At 39.8% G+C, this 18,398-nt stretch overlaps 1 protein-coding gene and 1 pseudogene across 1 annotated transcript in view; both read left to right on the top strand.

Annotated features, from left to right (window-relative positions):
- The first annotated feature begins 658 nt into the window (after window positions 1–658).
- DNAH7 (dynein axonemal heavy chain 7) overlaps window positions 659–18,398 on the top strand; it is a 336,155-nt gene continuing 318,415 nt past the window's right edge. Inside the window, exons 1-2 of the mRNA XM_008950635.4 lie at window positions 659–3,103; window positions 13,663–13,725. Coding sequence (XP_008948883.3) covers window positions 3,089–3,103; window positions 13,663–13,725 — 78 coding nt within the window. The 5' untranslated portion in view covers window positions 659–3,088. The remainder of the gene's footprint in view (window positions 3,104–13,662; window positions 13,726–18,398) is intronic.
- Window positions 7,766–9,373, top strand: LOC129397298 (glutathione S-transferase A4-like; annotated as a pseudogene).

Here is an 18,398-nt window from a genome sequence, read left to right as displayed (position 1 = left end):
CAGTGTCTACCAGCCACATACACACTTCCATGTCCTATAGATATCTCACACTCAATCTGCCCAATGCTGGACTTATCACTTTCTCTGTAAAGCCTGTTTATTCTCCTCCTTTTTCTTACTCAGCGAACGATACCAGTATCCATTCAGGTATCCAAAGCAGTAAAATGATCCTCAACCTTTTACCTTTAAACATCCACATCTTAAGTCATCTCCCACATATCTCTTGAATGTGTCCACTCCATTCCTACTGTCATTGGCTCAGTTCCAGCCATCCTCATCCCTCACTATACTCTTGTAATAGTCTTCTAACAGGTTTCTCTGTTACCGCCAGTCCCACCTACCTCCTATCCCTCTACCATGCTGAAATTAGGGTGATTTCTGTAAAATGGGAATATGATCTTGTCATTTTTCCTTCTTTATTTTTTGGTTTCAGTTTTCCTCCTCTTACTTTAAGGATATTTAAAACATTTCTAAAATTATGGTAAAACATATATAACATAAAATTTATCATTCTAACCATTGTCAAGTGTACGATTTAGTGGCATGAAGTCCATTCACATTGTGGTGCAACCATCACCATCATTCGTCTTCAAATTTTTTTTCATCTTGCATAATTGAAACTCTGTACCCATTAAACATTAATTCCTCATTCCCTTTCTTGGCTCTCCCTCTCCCAGTCCCTGGCAACCACCATTCTAATTTCTGTCTATATACATTTGGTTACTCTATGTATTTCAGATGAGTGGAATCATACAGTATTTTTTTCTTTTGTGATTGGCTAATTTCAGTTATAATGTCTTCAAGGTTTATCCATGTTGCAGCAGATGTAGCAATGTATCAGAATTTCCTTCCTTTTTAAAAGGCTGAATGTGTATGCTACATTTTGTTTATGCATTTGTCTATCAAGGGACATTTGGGTTGCTTCACCTTTTGACTATGGTGAATAATGCTGCTATAAATATGAGCGCATATATACATATATATATATATATGTATGTATGTTTGTGTCCCAGCTTTCACTTCTTTAGGTTTATACCAGAAGTGGAATTGTTGGATCATAACATATTTCTATTTTAATTTTTGGAGGAACTGCCATATTGTTTTCCATACCAGCTGCACCATTTTACATTCCCACCAGTGGTGCACAAGAGTTCCAATTTCTCTACATCCTTATTAACACTTGTTAATATTCTGTACATTAATCCCTCATCAGATTTGCAAATATCTCCTTCCATTCTGTGGAATTTTTTTTTTTTTTTTTTGAGACGGAGTATTGCTGTGTCGCCCAGGCTGGTGTGCAGTGGTGTGATGTTGGCTCACTGCAACCTCCACCTCCTGGGTTCATGCCATTCTCCTGCCTCAGCCTCCCAAGTAGTTGGGACTACAGGTGCCCACCACCACACCCGGCTAATTTTTTGTGTGTGTTTTTAGTAGAGACAGGGTTTCACCATGTTAGGCGGGATGGTCTCGATCTCCTGACCTCGTGATCTGCCTGCCTCGGCCTCCCAAAGTGCTGGGATTACAAGCGTGAGCCAACGCACCCGGCCTGTGTGGATTGTCTTTTTACTGATGAGAGTATTCTTTGACGCACAAAGGTTTTTTATTCTGATGCAGCCGAATTGTCTATTTTTTCCTTGTCGTTTTGGTGTCATGTCCAAGAAATCACTGCCAAATCCAATGTCGTGAAGCGATTCTTCTAAGTTTTCTTCTAAGAGTTTTATAGTTTAAGACCTTACAGTTACATCTTTGATCAATTTTGAGATAATTTTGTATATGATGTTTTTAGGTAAAGGTCCAACTGCATTTTTTTCCGCATATGGACATTTAGTTTCCCCAGCATCATTTGTTGAAAATAAATTGTTAAGGTCACTATAGTTTTGTAGTAAGTTCTGAAATCAAGAAGTGTGAGTACTCCAACTTTGTTCTTTAATTTCAAGATTGTTTTGGCTATTTATGACCCCTTGGGGTTCCTTGTTAATTTCGGGATGGAATTCTGCCATTTCTTAGCATAAAACTTTTCAGTGGAGGTCAGTTGCTTTTGACATCCAAACTCCTGCCCTTTTATAGGGTCCTTTAAGATATACCACCTGCTTATCACCTCAGCTTCATCTCTAGACTGGCTCCAATCCCCTTTATCCAAACCTACTCGTCGACCTCTCAGAACCATTTTCACTGCTTCCAATAGCTATGCTCTCTTGTCTCAGGCCTTTGTATGTGACCTGCTTTTTGCCCGGCATTCTTTGCCTGGCATTTCTTCTTCCTTCACATTTCAGCTTCCACATCCCTTCCATACCCTCCATGAGAAAATTAGTTGGTGCTTTATGTTCTTACTCTGAGGACTGCCATTCTTAGCACCGTCTCCACTACACGGTAAGTGCTTGGCTTGGACACCCCCCAGCCTGTGGCGAATGGATGTCTTGGTCACATTTGTGCTTAGCACACCACTTTTCATGTAGTAAACCATCTGTGAATGTTGGTTTCAAGAATTGTTGGAAGGTTCCTTTACTGGTATTCTTCCAAAGGATAGTTTTCTGGAGTGTGGGAAGAGTCAACAGCACAGGGGTTGGAAGCACATGAATAATGAAAGGTGTTTACTGGATCCTGCCTCGCATTACTCCACTCGCCCACATTAGCAATGAAATCTGTAATCATTTCATTCCAGTGTTTCTCCGAGACCTCTGAGGGGTTAAGGCAGCAGTCCTGGGCATCCGGCTCATTTAGAAGGAGGGTGCGGAAGTGTGAGGATCTACTTCAGTAATCAGAGGATATTGGAGGAGACCCACCCAGTGTCTTTGGTTATTCAACGCACACCTTAGACCTCACAACACTAGCAGAAGCGCCCCAGAAAGCTCCTCTTGCGGGAGCGCGCGCCAGCTTCCGGGTCCAGCCCCAGAAGGAACAGATGACCGGAAATGGAACCTGCGCGGGCCCGTTGCTTAGCAACAAACGCTGCCCGGACGCTAGACGGCTCTGGTTCGGAGGGAGCTGAGACCGCTGCAAGTCCCGGGGCCCTGCCTCTATCGTCCTAGGGGTTCCGCGGGCAGGAGCGACCCAGAAGCGCCGGTGAGGCCAGCGCGTCCTCGCAGCCATGAGCAGTGAGCAGGTGAGAGGGCTGCTCTTTGCCAGGCTCGCCGCCAGCCGCGACGCTTCCCAGGCGTTTCGGAAATGGTGGAAGCCCCTCCTGCCTAGCGAACTCCCCAGCTGTGACTCCGCGGTGTACAGCTTCCTTCACCCCACTTGTGGCCTGGGTTACTGAGCGCTTTCCGTGAATGCCCTTGTAAGTTCCCTTCCCAGCTGTTTGCCCTTGGTCGTCATAACAACCAAACCTAGCCGCCTAGCGGCGCGCCAGCAGGGGGAGCCACAGCCCAGAGCACCCCCAGAGTGCTAATGGGGGTGTGCTTGGGTGAGAGGCGGCTCTGCGAGGAGTTGCAGCGGGTTTGGGTTCTAGGGTGGGAATCGAAGCCAACTCCTAGCCGTGTGACTTTGGACCAATCTCTTAGTCTTTGTAAGCCGTAGTTCTCCCACCTCTTATGCAGAGCAGGGGAAACATCAGAACAACTTTTCTTTTTGAGGTTGTTGTCAATTTCAAATTAGATACCATGCCATACCATAACTATACAATATTATACTATACATGAAAGGCCTTAGGAAGTGACATATGGCACTTCTTAAGATGATATTCCATGGTATGTGATAAAAGATGCACTTTGCAATAGCTGCTTTTCTTTCTCTTTTTTCTCGTTTTTTTCCTTTCTGTCTTTCTCTCCTTTTTCTTCTTTCTAAGAATTCTTTATTGAACTTAAGAGCAACTAACAGAAAGGCAGAACAATGGTCAGTCGTCTTAATATCAGCACGGAATGGGAAGATATTAAACGTGGTCATTATTCTGGCTAGCTAGAAAATAACTCTAGCTTTCTACGTAGTGATGAATAAGGAAAAGGACTCTATAAACCTCTTGGAAGAAAAACAGTTGTTTTTAAGCCTGCAAATTTCATTTAGCTTTTAAACAATATTAAACGGTAATTATTTCTTTTTTATTGCTTTATAATGCTTTTTTCGGTAGTGTTAGAATTTATTGTGGAAACAGTATTAAAACAGATTTAGTCTCCTATCCATTGAGTTGTACATTACTAACAGAACTATGTGAAGATCCTGATTGGTTAGTTCATCAAATAAGTAATTAATACCTGAAATGCTCAAGAAAATTTGGTTTGAACCTTTTTAAAAAAATAATTTAAGAACTAAGAAATGGACACTGATTCATATGCTAAAGTATAATTAGTATTGGTATTAATAATAAAAGAGTAAATGAGCAAGCAAAAAACAAAAAGAATTCAGATACAAGTAACCAAAAACACTGAGCAATTGTTTAATAGATCTTACTAGTTTTTTTCTACATGATATTAATGTAATCAGATTTAAAAAATAACATTTGTTATCGTCACCATTATTATATATTGAGCAGCTTCTTTGCTTGTTGCCCAAATTAGTCTTCGGCCAGATCTTGAACCATATTCTACGTTGTTAGAGTTTAAAATACACTTTTACCACATTTCCAATGGTATTTCTCAATAGCTGTTTTTCACAATTCCCCTAACTTACCCATCTACAACCAAAAAGTATCCACAAAAAACCCACCAGCCGTTAAGTTCTAAATTTTGCTTCATCTTTATAAAAGTGATGTTGGGAAATGACACCCTAGTCTCTCACTCCCCCTCCAGAAAGGTTGTGATTTATTGAAGAGGCAGCGGGATCTTAAAAGAATGGACATGATTTCCATTTTCCACTTACTATTTTTGAACAGCAGAGGGCCCTCTATCACTGTTTTGGTTGATTTGTAATTTAAAAACTAATCTTGAGAATTTCATTTATGCTAATTTAGAGTGTAGCTTTCCTTTGGAAGGATGAAAGTTTTTATATTTTAATCTAAAACAAACAGAATGGATTAAACTTCTGGAAATGCCATTTTTTATGTGACATTTACTTGTGTATTCATTCAGTTTGAGAAAGTGAGCAGGTGGTAAAATCGTATTTGCTGAAGGAGATTTTAACATATTCATCTCATTAGTGGAAGGTTGAGAGTGACATGGAATTCTTCAGGAATAGCAGTCTGGGCTTTTCTCTTAAATTAGGCATTTAGAAGAAATGTAAATCTTTTGCAATTGCTCATTTCATTTTTAAAATGAGTTAAAACTTTAAAAGGCATTTTTAGTATCAGTTGAAAAACTTTGAGAGGTTTAGAGGCACAAATATCCGAAGACCAGGAAGCTCCCCATGGATATACTACAGATTGTGGGCAGAGAAGAGGAAAAAGCTGTCAGTCTTTTTCTACCCCAGCACTTTTTCTAGTTATGGAATCAAGTAATTTGTGTTTATATGATGTGATGCTCATTCCATTTTCCTTCATCATGTTTTTGAAATGTCATTGCTTAAAAAGGGGAAAGAATGAAAAAAGTTGGATATGAGACCAACAGCATGGTGATAACTTTAACAACCAGAACTCAAACATGTGACAACTGACAACTATATTTAAATCAGTACTACTAAATTTTGAGAGGTTATTGTTGATTTAACCAGACACATTTATAGATTCTAGTCATTTGATCAGGAGGGTTAATACTTGGGCTATCCCAGGTTTATGACATCTCTTCCAGCAGTCAAGTAGGTGAAAATCAGTGAAGTAAAAACAAAATGCAAAGCCAGACTATTTAAGGAAGACCCAGACTCCTTAGCAATTTTAATTTTAGAATGTAAAATTATATTAGTCAGGATCCCAACAGAAAACAGATGGCATACTCAAAAGGACTTAACTGAAGAACATTTATAAAAAGACCATTTGTAGAGGTGTTGGTAAGGTTAAAAACTAATCTTGAGAATTTCATTTATGCTAATTTAGAGTGTAGTTTTCCTTTGGAAGCATGAAAGGTAAGGTTAAGGGAACCACGAGGGATGAAGAGACACTCAAGGATTAACAGCAGTAGGACAGTAGGATGCCATTACCATGGCTAGGCCTGATGGGTCATTGAAACTGAACATTATTCTCAGACCCTGATGAGTGCTAGACACTTGGAATGGTAGCTTCCTGACAGGAGCTGAGGTCTGGAAGAATTCAGCCACTATCAGAACAACAGGGAACAGGGAAGACTAGGAAACAAATATCCTAAACTTTCTGCCCTCCTGCTCTTCAGTCTCCTCCTGGTGCCTTTTTTGGATAATTCCTATTAGAAGTCAGAGAACTGAAGGCACAGATGATGTCCATCTGTAGAATTCAGCCTCCCAGGCACAGAGCAGGAAGAAGAGGGTAAAGAATTGATCTGAGGCAGAGCACAACCATCACAGACATTATTATAAATGGATGCAATCTTCATAGTTCCCTGTCCATAAATCAGTTGGAGTAACAGTTGTTGAGTTCCTATGATGAATTTTTCATTTAAAATATTTATACCTAAGAATAAGTCTAAAAAAGACATATGACACCCTTATGAAGACTACTACAAAATGTTTCTGAAGGATATGCTCCCAGAATCTGAATAAGTAAAGAAATACATTGTGCTCAAAAGAGAGAAGAGTCAGTATTCAATGTGTTTCTATCATTGTCCTAAAAAATTTCATGCAGTGTAGATCCTAAATTTCACATGGTAGAAAAAAGGTCAAGATTGTTTATGATAATTTTTAAGAAAGGTAAAGTGGAGGGAATTGCCCTACAGATATCAAGAACTATCAGGAATCATAGTAAATTAGGCAATATAATACAAATTTTTTTACAGATAATAAACCAATGGAATTAAAGGGACAAAACAGAGATGCACATGTATATTTATGTTACATATACACACATATGTGTGTATATATGAGATACATGCCTAAGAACTGTGTGTGTTTATACTAAAATACATGCCCAAGGAGTTCGCTGAGACATCTTTTGTAATAGAGAAACATTGGAAATAAGTTAAATGTTCATTCGCTAGAGAATGGAATGGATACATTGTACTATGCTCACAGAGTACTATACAGCTGTGAAAATCATTGAGAAACGTATTAATGGGGATACATTTCAAAAATGTAATATTAAAAAGCATGTTGCAGAAGGATACAAATTGTGTGATGGCATTTATATAAAATTTAAAATCATGTAGTAACAATATCTTAGGTTGTTTGACAATCATATGTAGTAATAAGTGTAGTAAAAATTTGCATAGGAATGATAAACACAAAATTCCAGGATGGCAAAGAGTTGGGTTGAAGATACATAAGTGTTCATGATGCTATTTTCTGTATGTTTGAAATATTTCCTAATTTTAAAGAGAATAAGACGTGAGTAAATATAGATAGTCTGCACAGACAATCTTGGTACAGGAAACAGATAAATTAATTGGGTGATAATTGGAGTGAAAAGCACAATTAAAGAAGGTTTTGTTTTTCTTTTATATTTATTTATTTAATTAATTAATTAATTTATTTATTTTGAGACGGAGTCTCACTCTGTCACCTAGGCTGGAGTGCAGTGGCACGATCTTGGCTCACTGCATCCTCCACCTCCCGGGTTCACGCCATTCTCCTGCCTCAGCCTCCTGAGTAGCTGGGACTACAGGCACCCGCCACTACGCCCAGCTAATTTTTGTATTTTTGGTAGAGATGGGATTTCACCATATTGGCCAGGCTGGTCTCAAATTCCTGACGTTATGATCCGCCTGCCTCAGCCTCCCAAAGTGCTGCGATTACAGGCATGAGCCACCGCGCCTGGCCTCCTTTCTTTTTAAAAATAAACATTCTTGGAGCTTCCAGATAGCTGAACAGAAAATCTTGAGCCAGGAGGCATGGCAGCCAAACCCAAGCTCTACTACTTTCATGTCAGGGGCAGGGTGGAGTCAGTCCCCTGGCTGCTGGCTGCAGCTGGAATAGAGTTTGAAGAAGAATTTATTGAAACAAGATAATAATATGAAAAGTTGCAGAAGGATAGACGCCTGCATTTTGGCCAAGTGCCTTTGGTTGAAATTGATGGAATGATGCTGACACTGACTACAGCCATCCTCAGCTATCTTGCTGCTAAGTACAATGTCTGTGGAAAGGACCTGAAGGAGAGAGTCGGGATCAACATGTGTGCTGAGGGCACCCTGGACCTGATGATGATGATGGCGCTGGCCCACTGAGGAAAAAGAGGAGAACCTTGCTCAGTTGTGAAGAAAGCTAAAACCCAGTACTTGGCCATCTTTGAAAAGATTTTGAAAGACCATGGAGAGGATCTTCTTGTTGGCAACAAATTCAGTTGGGCAGACATACAACTGTTAGAAGCTGTTCTAATGGTAGAAGAACTCAATGCTTCTGTTCTTTCTGACTTCCCTCTGTTGAAGGCGTTTTAAACAGGAATCAGCAACATCCCCAGAATTAAGAAATTCCTGCAACCTAGGAGTCAGAGGAAGCCACTCCCTGATACCCAATATGTTGAACTAGTTAGAAACATTCTGCAGTTCTAGTGGCAGCAGGTCACATGATGGCAAGAATTAACGATCCAACCACAGTATCAGCACATGCCTTCTGTAGTGGATAATAGAAGCAAACTGTAGATCCTAGGAGGAAAGTGTCTGAAAAGAACCAACCTGGCCAGGCGTGGTGGCTTATGCCTGTAATCCCAGCACTTTGGGAGGCTGAGGCGGGCGGATCACCTGAGGTCAGGAGTTCGAGACCAGCCTGGCTAACGTAGCGAAACCCCATCTGTACTCAAAATACAAAAATTAGCCAGTGTGGTGGCACACGCCTGTAATCCTAGCTACTCGGGAGGCTTAGGCAGGAGAATGGCTTGAACCCAGGAGGTGGAGGTTGCAGTGAGCCGAGATTGCGCCACTGCACTACAGCCTGGGCGATGGAATGAGACTCTGTGTCAAACAAACAAAAAACAAAAACGAAACCATGCTGCCATTAACAGCAAATGTTGATTAAATATAACATTAAAACAAAAATAAAAATAAACATTCTTTATTTGAATGTTGATGGGAGTTCTGTAGCATAAAGGGAGGCATTGCTAATTCAAGGAAGAAGGGGGATTATCAGAAAAGCACTGTCTTCAATAAAGTGAAAGGAGATGGAGGGATTGGCCTGTAATCGTAGGGGCGATAGTGTCCCCAACTGCTTGTAGATGAAGGATAGAAGAACAATGAAGGTGTGATCGTAAGTAGGTCTGTAGACTTAGTTACAGGAAGATGGAGGCATTCTCAAGTACTAAAATGATGATGTGTGAGAAACTCTGGAGATAGGTCATTACAAAACTTAGGACACCAAATTTATTAGAAAATCTCAAAAGTTTTCAATGTCTGAGATTACTAATCATGCACTTAAAGTGAATCCAATAGGACTGGAGATGTGATTTTCCTCAGTAATATATACCTACTTGGGTACAAGCATAGAGAAGGTAAGTAGTTGAATTCCAATGGGATTATGGTTTAGTTAAGTATGTGCCAGAGGGAGTTGAGGGTATTTGATAGGGTGTAGTTGTGACTATGGACTGTAGAATCTAAATTGGGCAAGGAGGAAGAGAAGATATGAGGGAGCAGATGGATACTGAGAAGGAGCTTAGATATTAGAGGTCTCAGTCAAAACAAAGAAATATAGGAGGGCATCAGATCGTACTTGCTGGGAGCAGAGGATGTGGTGGTCAGAGAAAAGAATGTTTTAAAATCAAGATTTCACAAGAGCTGCCATATTTAGTGATAAGATCCTAGAGGGGTTGCCATGAAAGTCGTTGGCAGAGATGAAGTGGAAGACAAGGTTACAGATGAGGAGGTTAAGTAACTAAGAGACTAGGCTGTTAGGTAGATTTAGTCACATGTATATTTTTAAGTCACTGAGACTGATGACCAAGAGTAGAAGCTCTTTTTATTGTAAGTAAGTACGATGGAACTCAAACTTCAAAAAATAAAACAGATTTTTTATGGTTTACTGAACTGGGAAATCCAAGAGAGTGGACATCAGAATAGATTCAGGTATGTAATGGACACATGATATAATAAGGATTCTTTCTCCTTTCCTCTTCCCTTTCTTTCTTGATCCCCCATTCTTTCTTTTTCTCCACCCCAATCTCTCTTTCCACTCTCCACTTTCTTTCCAGTTCCTTAGACCATGGTTACAGTAATAATGGATATTGTGAGATGTTGGATGCAGGATATATGTTCTAGGTAAAGCTCAAAGGGTTTGCTACTGAATTAAATGTGTGATATGAGAAAAAGGGAGGAATCAAGGATGGTACCAGGGATTTTAGCTTAAATAATGGTGTTAATGGTGATGCCATTTACTGAGTTTAAGAAAATATGGGGAAGTTCTGGTAGGGTTTGTGGGAGTTTATTGATCAAACAATATTTTGGACACATTAAGTTAGAGATGTCTATTTGACCTCTGAGTGGAGAGGGCAAAAATCAAATATAGGAGTGGGGAACTTAGGATAAAGGTTAATACTGGGGAGATAAATTTGGGAGATTCCAGTATATGGGTAATATTTAAAATATTTGGGCTGGATGGGGTCAATTAGAAAGGAAACATACCTGAGGATTGAGGGATGTCTGTCACACGAAGATCAGAAAATGAGAAGGAACAGGAGAAATAAGATCAAGAGATCTATTATACATCATGATGACTAGACTTCATAAAAATATATCCTTGAAAACTGCTATTAGAGTAGATTTTAAGTGCTCGTACCACAAAAAATAAGTATGTGGGGTAATGCATATGTTAATTAGCTTGATTTAGCCATTCTACGATTTATACATATATCAAAACACCACATTGTATACCATAAATGTATACAATTTTTATTTGTAAATTTAAAAATGAACTTTAAAAAATGAGAATGAATTGGCAATGAAAAGTTTAAGTGTTCACAGAGTTAGGAAGAGTATAAAATATATAATCATTCTGGAAATTGAGTGAAGACAGTATTCAGGAAGGAGACAGTGATCAACTGTGTCAAAATACTGTTAAAAGATTGAGTAAAATGAGGCCTGAGAATTTACCACAGGACTTGGCATTGTGGAGGTAATCAGAGCTCTGGATGAGAGGTATGCAAGGAATAAATACTTCACTGGAGAACATTCTGGAGAAATTGGGAGCAGAAAAATCGGGCAATTGCTAGAGGGAATATAGGATTAAGGCTGATACTTTTTCTGATGGGATTTTAACATGTTTGCATACTAGTGAAAATAATAGGGAGAGAACAAAAGGCACATTAGAGAGAGTTTCAAATTGCTGCAGCAAAAACAATGTCCTTTAGTAGTTGACTGAAAAATGTATTAAAGGCGAAGTGATAGAAATAAAAGTAAATACCACCTTGGCCTCTATAAGGGAAACAACACCAGAGGTAAGCAGAAAATCTTTAGACTGAGAGAGAAAAGAGATTATCTGTGAATGGAGGACATAGACATTGAAAATAAACCTCATTATTTTGGAAAAGAGAGTTTGGGGGATAATGGACAGACTGCAAGTAGATATTTTGAATATTCTGCTCCAAGCCATCTCTCTTTGTTGAATGGAAATGTAGTTTTTTTGTTTGTTTGTTTTTGTTTTTCTTTTTTTTGAGACAGTGTCTCTCTCTCTTGCCCAGGCTGGAGTGCAGTGGCGCAATCTCGGCTCACTGCAAGCTCTGCCTCCTGGGTTCACACCATTCTCCTGCCTCAGCCTCCTGAGTAGCTAGGACTACAGGCGCCTGCCACCACACCCAGCTAACTGTTTTTTGTATTTTTAGTACAGATGGGGTTTCACCGTGTTAGCCAGGATGGTTTTGATCTCCTGACCTCGTGATCCGCCCACCTCGGCCTCCCAAAGTGCTGGGATTACAGGCATGAGCCACTGCGCCCAGCCAGAAACATAGTTTTAATATTAACCAGAATGTTAAGAGAGCAGAGACTCTCTGTTCGAAGAGAAGAGCCATCCCTTCCCCCAAAGCCTTTAGATTTAAGACCTCATGGGAGAAGGTGTGGCTGTGGCCCAGTGGGTGGACAAACATTTGCTGAGGAGATGCAGGTCTGGGCTAGGAGGAGAAAACCACCTGCTGGGATCCTGAAAGTTTGAAAGGAAGTCTCCCTCTGTGATGTAAGTGAAACTTGTGGAAAGCTGCCCACAGGGATGCTGGCGAAACTTGCTGGAGGGTGTCTGCCTCTGAGTTAGCCTCACACCACAGATTGACAAGGTTGCTGACTGCTGGCAGCCACACCATGGGAGCTATGAGAAAAAGCACTGGAATCAGGATGAAAGCCTCTTCCTCTTACAGTGCTTCTTGGCACCCATGATAATATGCTGGTTGTCAAAGGAGAAATGTTATAATGTCCTGTTACATATCCCAAAGGAGGGCAAAAAAGGCAGATTTGGAACTGAGGCAATACATTGACAAGTGGCCAGAAGCACAACTCATATTATCTGCTTTATAGATCAAATTGTCATTTTCAACAAATGCTTCTTCTCACTTAGACAAAACTTCTACCGTGGAATTATTCTCTACTGCAAAGGAGATTAGCCCCTTTCTCTTAAGGTTACTGCTAAGAGGTTCAAATGTTACTTATGGCAGCTTGCGGGGGGAAAAACCAGAATACATATTCACCTTAGGAAGTAGACCATTCTAGGAAAAAAAATGAAGTTTTAGTTATAGAGAAGGGAGGTGGGGCCAAGTAAGTTTTGAATAAATTAGATTCAGACAGACTTCCAGAAGATATGCCCAATTCCCCATTAAATTGTCTTGGAACCCTCATGAAAAATCAATTGCCCATAAAAGTCTGGGTTTATTTCTGAACTCCTAATTCTATTCCCTTGATCTCTGTTTATCCTTATGCTAGAGCAATGCAGTCTTTATTACTGTAGTTTTGTAGTAAGTCGTAAAATCTCGAAGTGTGAGTCTGCCAAATTTGTTCCTCTTTTTCAAGATTGTTTGATTCTTCTTGATACATTTCCATGTTAATTTTATGATCAATTTGTTAATTTCTACAAGAAAGGAAGCTGGGATTTTGATAGGGATTATGTTCCATCTGTAGAATATTTTCAGGGTGTATTGCATCTTAACAATATTAGTCTCCCAATCCATGAACATGGGTTGTCCTTTTATTTATCAAGAACTTTAATTTTTTTCAATAATGTTTTATGGTTTCGTTGTATAGGTCTTACACTTCTTTTGTTAAATTTATTCTTAAGTCTTTTATTCCATTTCATGCAATTGTAAATGGAATTGTCTCAATTTCAATTTTGTATAAATACAATTATATTAAATACAATTGATTTTTCGAATACGTGTTATTACTGTTTTATTATAAGGGATACAAATCAGGAAAAAACACGTGGAGAGACACATGGGGAGAGGCCTGGGAGAGTCCTGGGTGCGGAGCTTCCATGTCCTCTCCCTGTGGAATTGGGATGCATCGCCCTCCTGGCGTATCCTATATACATTTGATGTTTGTGTGTTGATCTTGTATCCTGCAACCTAGCTGGATACAAGAACTCATTGACTAGCTTTAATATTTTTTGATGAATTATTTAAGATTTTCTGTATATAAGATCATGCCATTTGTACAGTATGTTTTAGAATATTTTGGATGATGTGTGCTTACAATAAACACTGTAAAATTTGGTTGAGTGAATCAATTTTAGCATTAACGGAGTAAACAGTTTTGTTTTTTCATGTTTTTCATACAGGATAAATCGGCCAGCAAAGAAAAATCCAAGAAACCAGTAAGATTTCTACCACAACTGTCTATGGTAATTTACCAATATACCATCATACTTCATTCCTTTATGATAATGTTTGTTTACTACTTTTCAAGCTTGAAAGTAAGTTACTGAATTTCTGATTTTAAATTTTGTACAATTTTAAATTCCATTTGATTCTTTTCTGATGGAGGAATTCTATGAGGTAGATAGGAAGAATAATATCAATAAAATAACTATAGGCTGTAATTTTCAGGTATGTACAGGATGGTTGGGTCCAGGTTAGATTTTACAGAATAAAATTTGCTGTCTAGGTATGTTGAGTTTAATGCTGTTGAGTTAAACTATTATAACTTCTACAGAAGTTGAGTTTAAGTGGAGTTTCAATTCAAATATTATTTGTTTTGAAACATTTTAAGAGCTCAGCATGAACTGTGTAATGGAATTTGGACTGCTTTATGCAGAGTTGATTCCTAATGTTTTGAAATAAACTTGGATGAAAATTTTAAGTGTATGATCTTGGACATTTCAAGTACATGTTTTAATTGTGTACTTATTCATATTAATAATACCAAGATTACCAAAAGTTCTACAAAATAGAATCAAAACATTTTTTTTTAGTTCTGCAAATATTTATCTTGTTTCTAGTTTATAAGTAAACCTGAAATGAAATAGACATTTTCTCTTTTAAAAAATTTGACAAATTCTAAAATTGAAAAAAGGTATTAGCTTTTTTGGCATGTTAAATTTAAATTTACTTGCTGAATAAATATTCAGTGGCTGAGTTGAATAATCTCTTCTAGTCAGCAAGGCATGTAATTGTCTAAAATGCTTTCGTTGGCTGATTTAAAACCTTATATTGTGCTCATATTTGACTGGCTCTTGTAATTTTCCTTCCGTATCCTTTGAGTTTTATGTCTTTTAAAAGAAATTAGATTTTTAAGAGGTATTTAAAAACATTCATTTATTTAAACATTTTTATTTGAATATTAAACTTTGTTCCTGGCTGTAAGTTCTTCAGCAGTAATTAAGACATAGAGTGATTTTAATTACGGACCTTCGGGCTTCTAGAGGTGAACCCTGTAGTTGAAACTGGCACTGGTGGCTCTCAGCCCCTGTGAGCTGGTGACCTGATTCTCACCCTTTCTGCACACCTCATTCATATCCCTCCCACAAGTCTTAAATCTTTTATGGAACAAGATTAGAGTTGAACTATGAAAGAGCAAATGGAAAGATGAAAGAGCACTGACTTACATGTTTTCCTAGCCTATTTTCCTGTGCACAAGTTATCTGAAACAAGGACTTGTGTGCAGGTAGTGTATTTGAGATGCAATAATAAGAGACTGAGGAGAGTAAAAGTAGGAAGAAGGAAAGGCCACACAACCATGGGCTATCAAGTTGATTAGCACAGTAGGCAACTGGTATGTCCTGCCATGACCTTTGAGCTTATAGAATGCTTCCTGGAATTGATCACCTGAGGAGGGTCAAAGAATAGCATTTATCTGTCATCTTTCATCCTGTATTGGTGAAAGATTGTTCCTGGGGATGTTGACTCCCATCCTCTTCTGGCTGCTCATGTGTGTGAGCAGAGTGGGCTCTTCCTAGAGTCCCATACTGTAGCATTAGAGGATTCCCCCTGCAGAAAAGAAAAAACATTTCTTTTTTCTTTTTTTCTTTTTTTTTTTTTTTTTTCAGACAGAGTGCAGTGGCATGATCTTGGCTCACTGCAACCTCCACCTCCCGGGCTCAAGCAATTCTCCTGTCTCAGCCTCCTGAGTAGCTGGGATTACAGGCGTATGCCACCAGGCCCGCCTAATTTTTGTATTTTTAGTAGAGATGTGGTTTCACCATGTTGGCCAGGCTGGTCTCGAACCCCTGACCTCAGGTAATCCGCCCGCCTCGGCCTCCCAAAGTGCTGGGATTACAGGCGTGAACCACTGCGTCCGGCCACAAAAGATGTTTTCTTGATGTGAGAAGCTAGCACAGAACTGTTTACTGCAGCCATGTCTGGAATCCAAGGTGAGGCCAGCAGGATGTGAGGCATCATTTGCCAGATGATTTTTCTGACATATGTGTGGCTGCTTGTCTTGGTTAGCTAGAGAAGCACTATTGGTAAAATATTCTATAAGATACATATTCTGCACTGCAATGTAAGAAGAAAACGTTAAGGTCCTCACCACCCTTCTTCACCTAGAGTGATGGTGAGACTTGGAGAAATAGCTCAGCAACAGCATGGACGATGCAGAGATCTTAAAAAGTCAGGGTGGTGGCAGTGATGGGGTTGTTGTATAGGAGGCTTGGGTTACATAGGGTGTTTTGGATATTTGTAGTGACTCCAGGACAATAGATGTCATTTGAATTGCCTCTGTCCCTGATGTGAAAATTCCAGGGCACTTGGACTAGACATCCCAGAGCCATTCCTCTCTGTCATCTATAACTGCATTCTTCTCAGGCCTTTGCCACACCCTCATTCTCCCCAAAGGGAAGGCTTCAACTCTGAGAACACCTATTGCAGCTGTTAGCTTGAAAATGTTGTGCTCATATTTCCCTTCCCATTGTGTAGCCCAGTGGGAATTGTAGAAACTGGAACCATTTGGGTTACAGCATTGTATATGTGTGAAACGTTCCCCTAATCTGGTGCTTGTATTTCAGAAAGTACTGTCTGAAGCTCATTGCACTCTTTCCTTTTCTTTTCCTTTCCTTTCTTTTCTTATCTTTAGTTATCCATTTTTTAGGGCATGGTTAACCATTTTGTAATTTTTTTGAGACAAGGAGGTCTTGCTGTGTTGTCCAGGCTGGAGTGCAGTGGTGTGATCATGGCTCACTATAGCCTCTACCTCCTGGGCTTATGTGAGCCTCACCAGTAGCTGGGACCACAGGCATGGGTCACCACGCCCAGCTAATTTTTGTATTTTTGGTAGAGACAGGGTTTCACCATGTTGCCCAGGCTGGTCTTGAACTCCTGGGCTCCAGTGATCCTCCTGCCTTGGCTTTCCAAAAGTGCTGGGATTACAGCTGTGAGCCATTGTGCCCAGCCTCACCATTTTAAGATTTTCTAAGATAAAGCTAAAATGACTTTAAAGTCAGTTTTCCCATTGTATTAGTTCCTTCTCATGCTGCTATGAAGAAATACCCGAAACTGGGTAATTTATAAAGAGAAGAGCTTTAGTTGATTCACAGTTCCACATGGCTGGGGAGGCCTCAGGAAACTTACAAACATGGTGGAAAGGGAAGCAACTTTCTTCTTCACATGGTGGCAGGAGACAAGAGGGAGAAGAATGAGAGCCAAGTGAAGGAGAAGCCCCTTATAAAACCATCAGATTTTGTGAGAACTCACTATCACAAGACTAGCATGGGGGAAACTGCTCCCATGATTCAATTACCTCCCACCCAGGTCCCTCCCATGACACATAGGGATTATGGGAACTATAATTCAAGATGAGATTTGGGTTGGGACACAGCCAAACCATGTCACTCATCTCTATAAGACTGATTTAGTAGGTGGAGGTGGGGTGGGGTGAGGGGTTAGGAGAACAGTATTGGTAGGTGTACACATAATTCATATATCAGAATATATTTTATTTATTTAAAGACAGGTGTCTCTCTGTTGCCCAGGCTGGAGTGCAGTAGTGCAGTCTTGGCTCATGGCAACCTCCACCTCCTGTGCTCAAGCAATCCTCACTCCTTAGCCTCCTGAGTAACCGGGACCATAGGCACCACCATACCCAGGTTATTTTTGTGTATCTTTTTTGGTAGAGATGGAGTTTCACCATGTTGCCCAGGCTGGTCTTGAACTCCTGAGCTCAAGCACTCCGCTCCCCTCTGCCTCCCAAAGTGCTAGGATTACAGGCATGAGCCATCACACCCAGCCAAAAATAATTTAAACAATAAAGAATGCTATGCATCTTCAAAGGAGATTACTTACAGTTGGAGTTAAGAAATGAAATGTAAACTTTTTCGATTTTGGTCTTAAAGGGCTAGATTTTAACAGGGAGATATTTTGGAACCTATTGGTGGCTTTGACAGGGTATTAATACTATCTGACAAAACAAATGGAAGTCGAAATCTCAGAGACTTAACCCAACAAAGATTAGGCCTTGCTCACATGAAGTCTGACGAGGGTCAGGTAGCGCTGCATCTTATAGCTATGCCAGTGGGAACACATGGGCTCCATGGGTGTGAGACAGTGATGGAGGAAGCACACCAGCTCTTAACTCCCTGTCCCTCTAGCTCTTAACTGCCTGTCCCTCTAGCACTTAACTGTGTTTCCTGTTGTGCTCACATTTCACTAGCCACACAAATCATATGGCTACAAAGTAACTAAGAGAAGCTGGAAAATAGTTTGGAGTATGTTGAGGAAGGCTTTGGACACCAAGAAGAGTTGTGCCTACTTCAACAGGGGGCTTTAAAATGTTTCTGAACAGGAGAGCAGTATGATCAGAGCAGTGCCTTTGAGAGGTAGAGGTGACCTTTTGTTACCAGCATTTTCTGTAAATCCAGGCCCATGTCTCCTGTTGCCTATATTATTCTTAAAAACCTGCTAAACTAGCCTCTCTGCTGACTCTAGTCCCCTGCTTCTCATGTATCCTGTTCGTATCATCAGAACCATTTATGAAATAGCTTTTGTATGTCTCTACATCATAAACAGGATAGCATTATAATTTATCATCTAAACTAAGATGCCATTGAGAGCGAAAGTTGTGCTAGTTATGCTTGGGCAAACT

The sequence above is a fragment of the Pan paniscus genome, chromosome 13, assembly GCF_029289425.2.
Source record: "Pan paniscus chromosome 13, NHGRI_mPanPan1-v2.0_pri, whole genome shotgun sequence".
NCBI classification, from domain to species: Eukaryota; Metazoa; Chordata; class Mammalia; order Primates; family Hominidae; genus Pan; species Pan paniscus.
The sequence above is the reverse complement of the archived record's forward strand: the minus strand, read 5'-3'. Positions and strand labels throughout refer to the sequence as shown.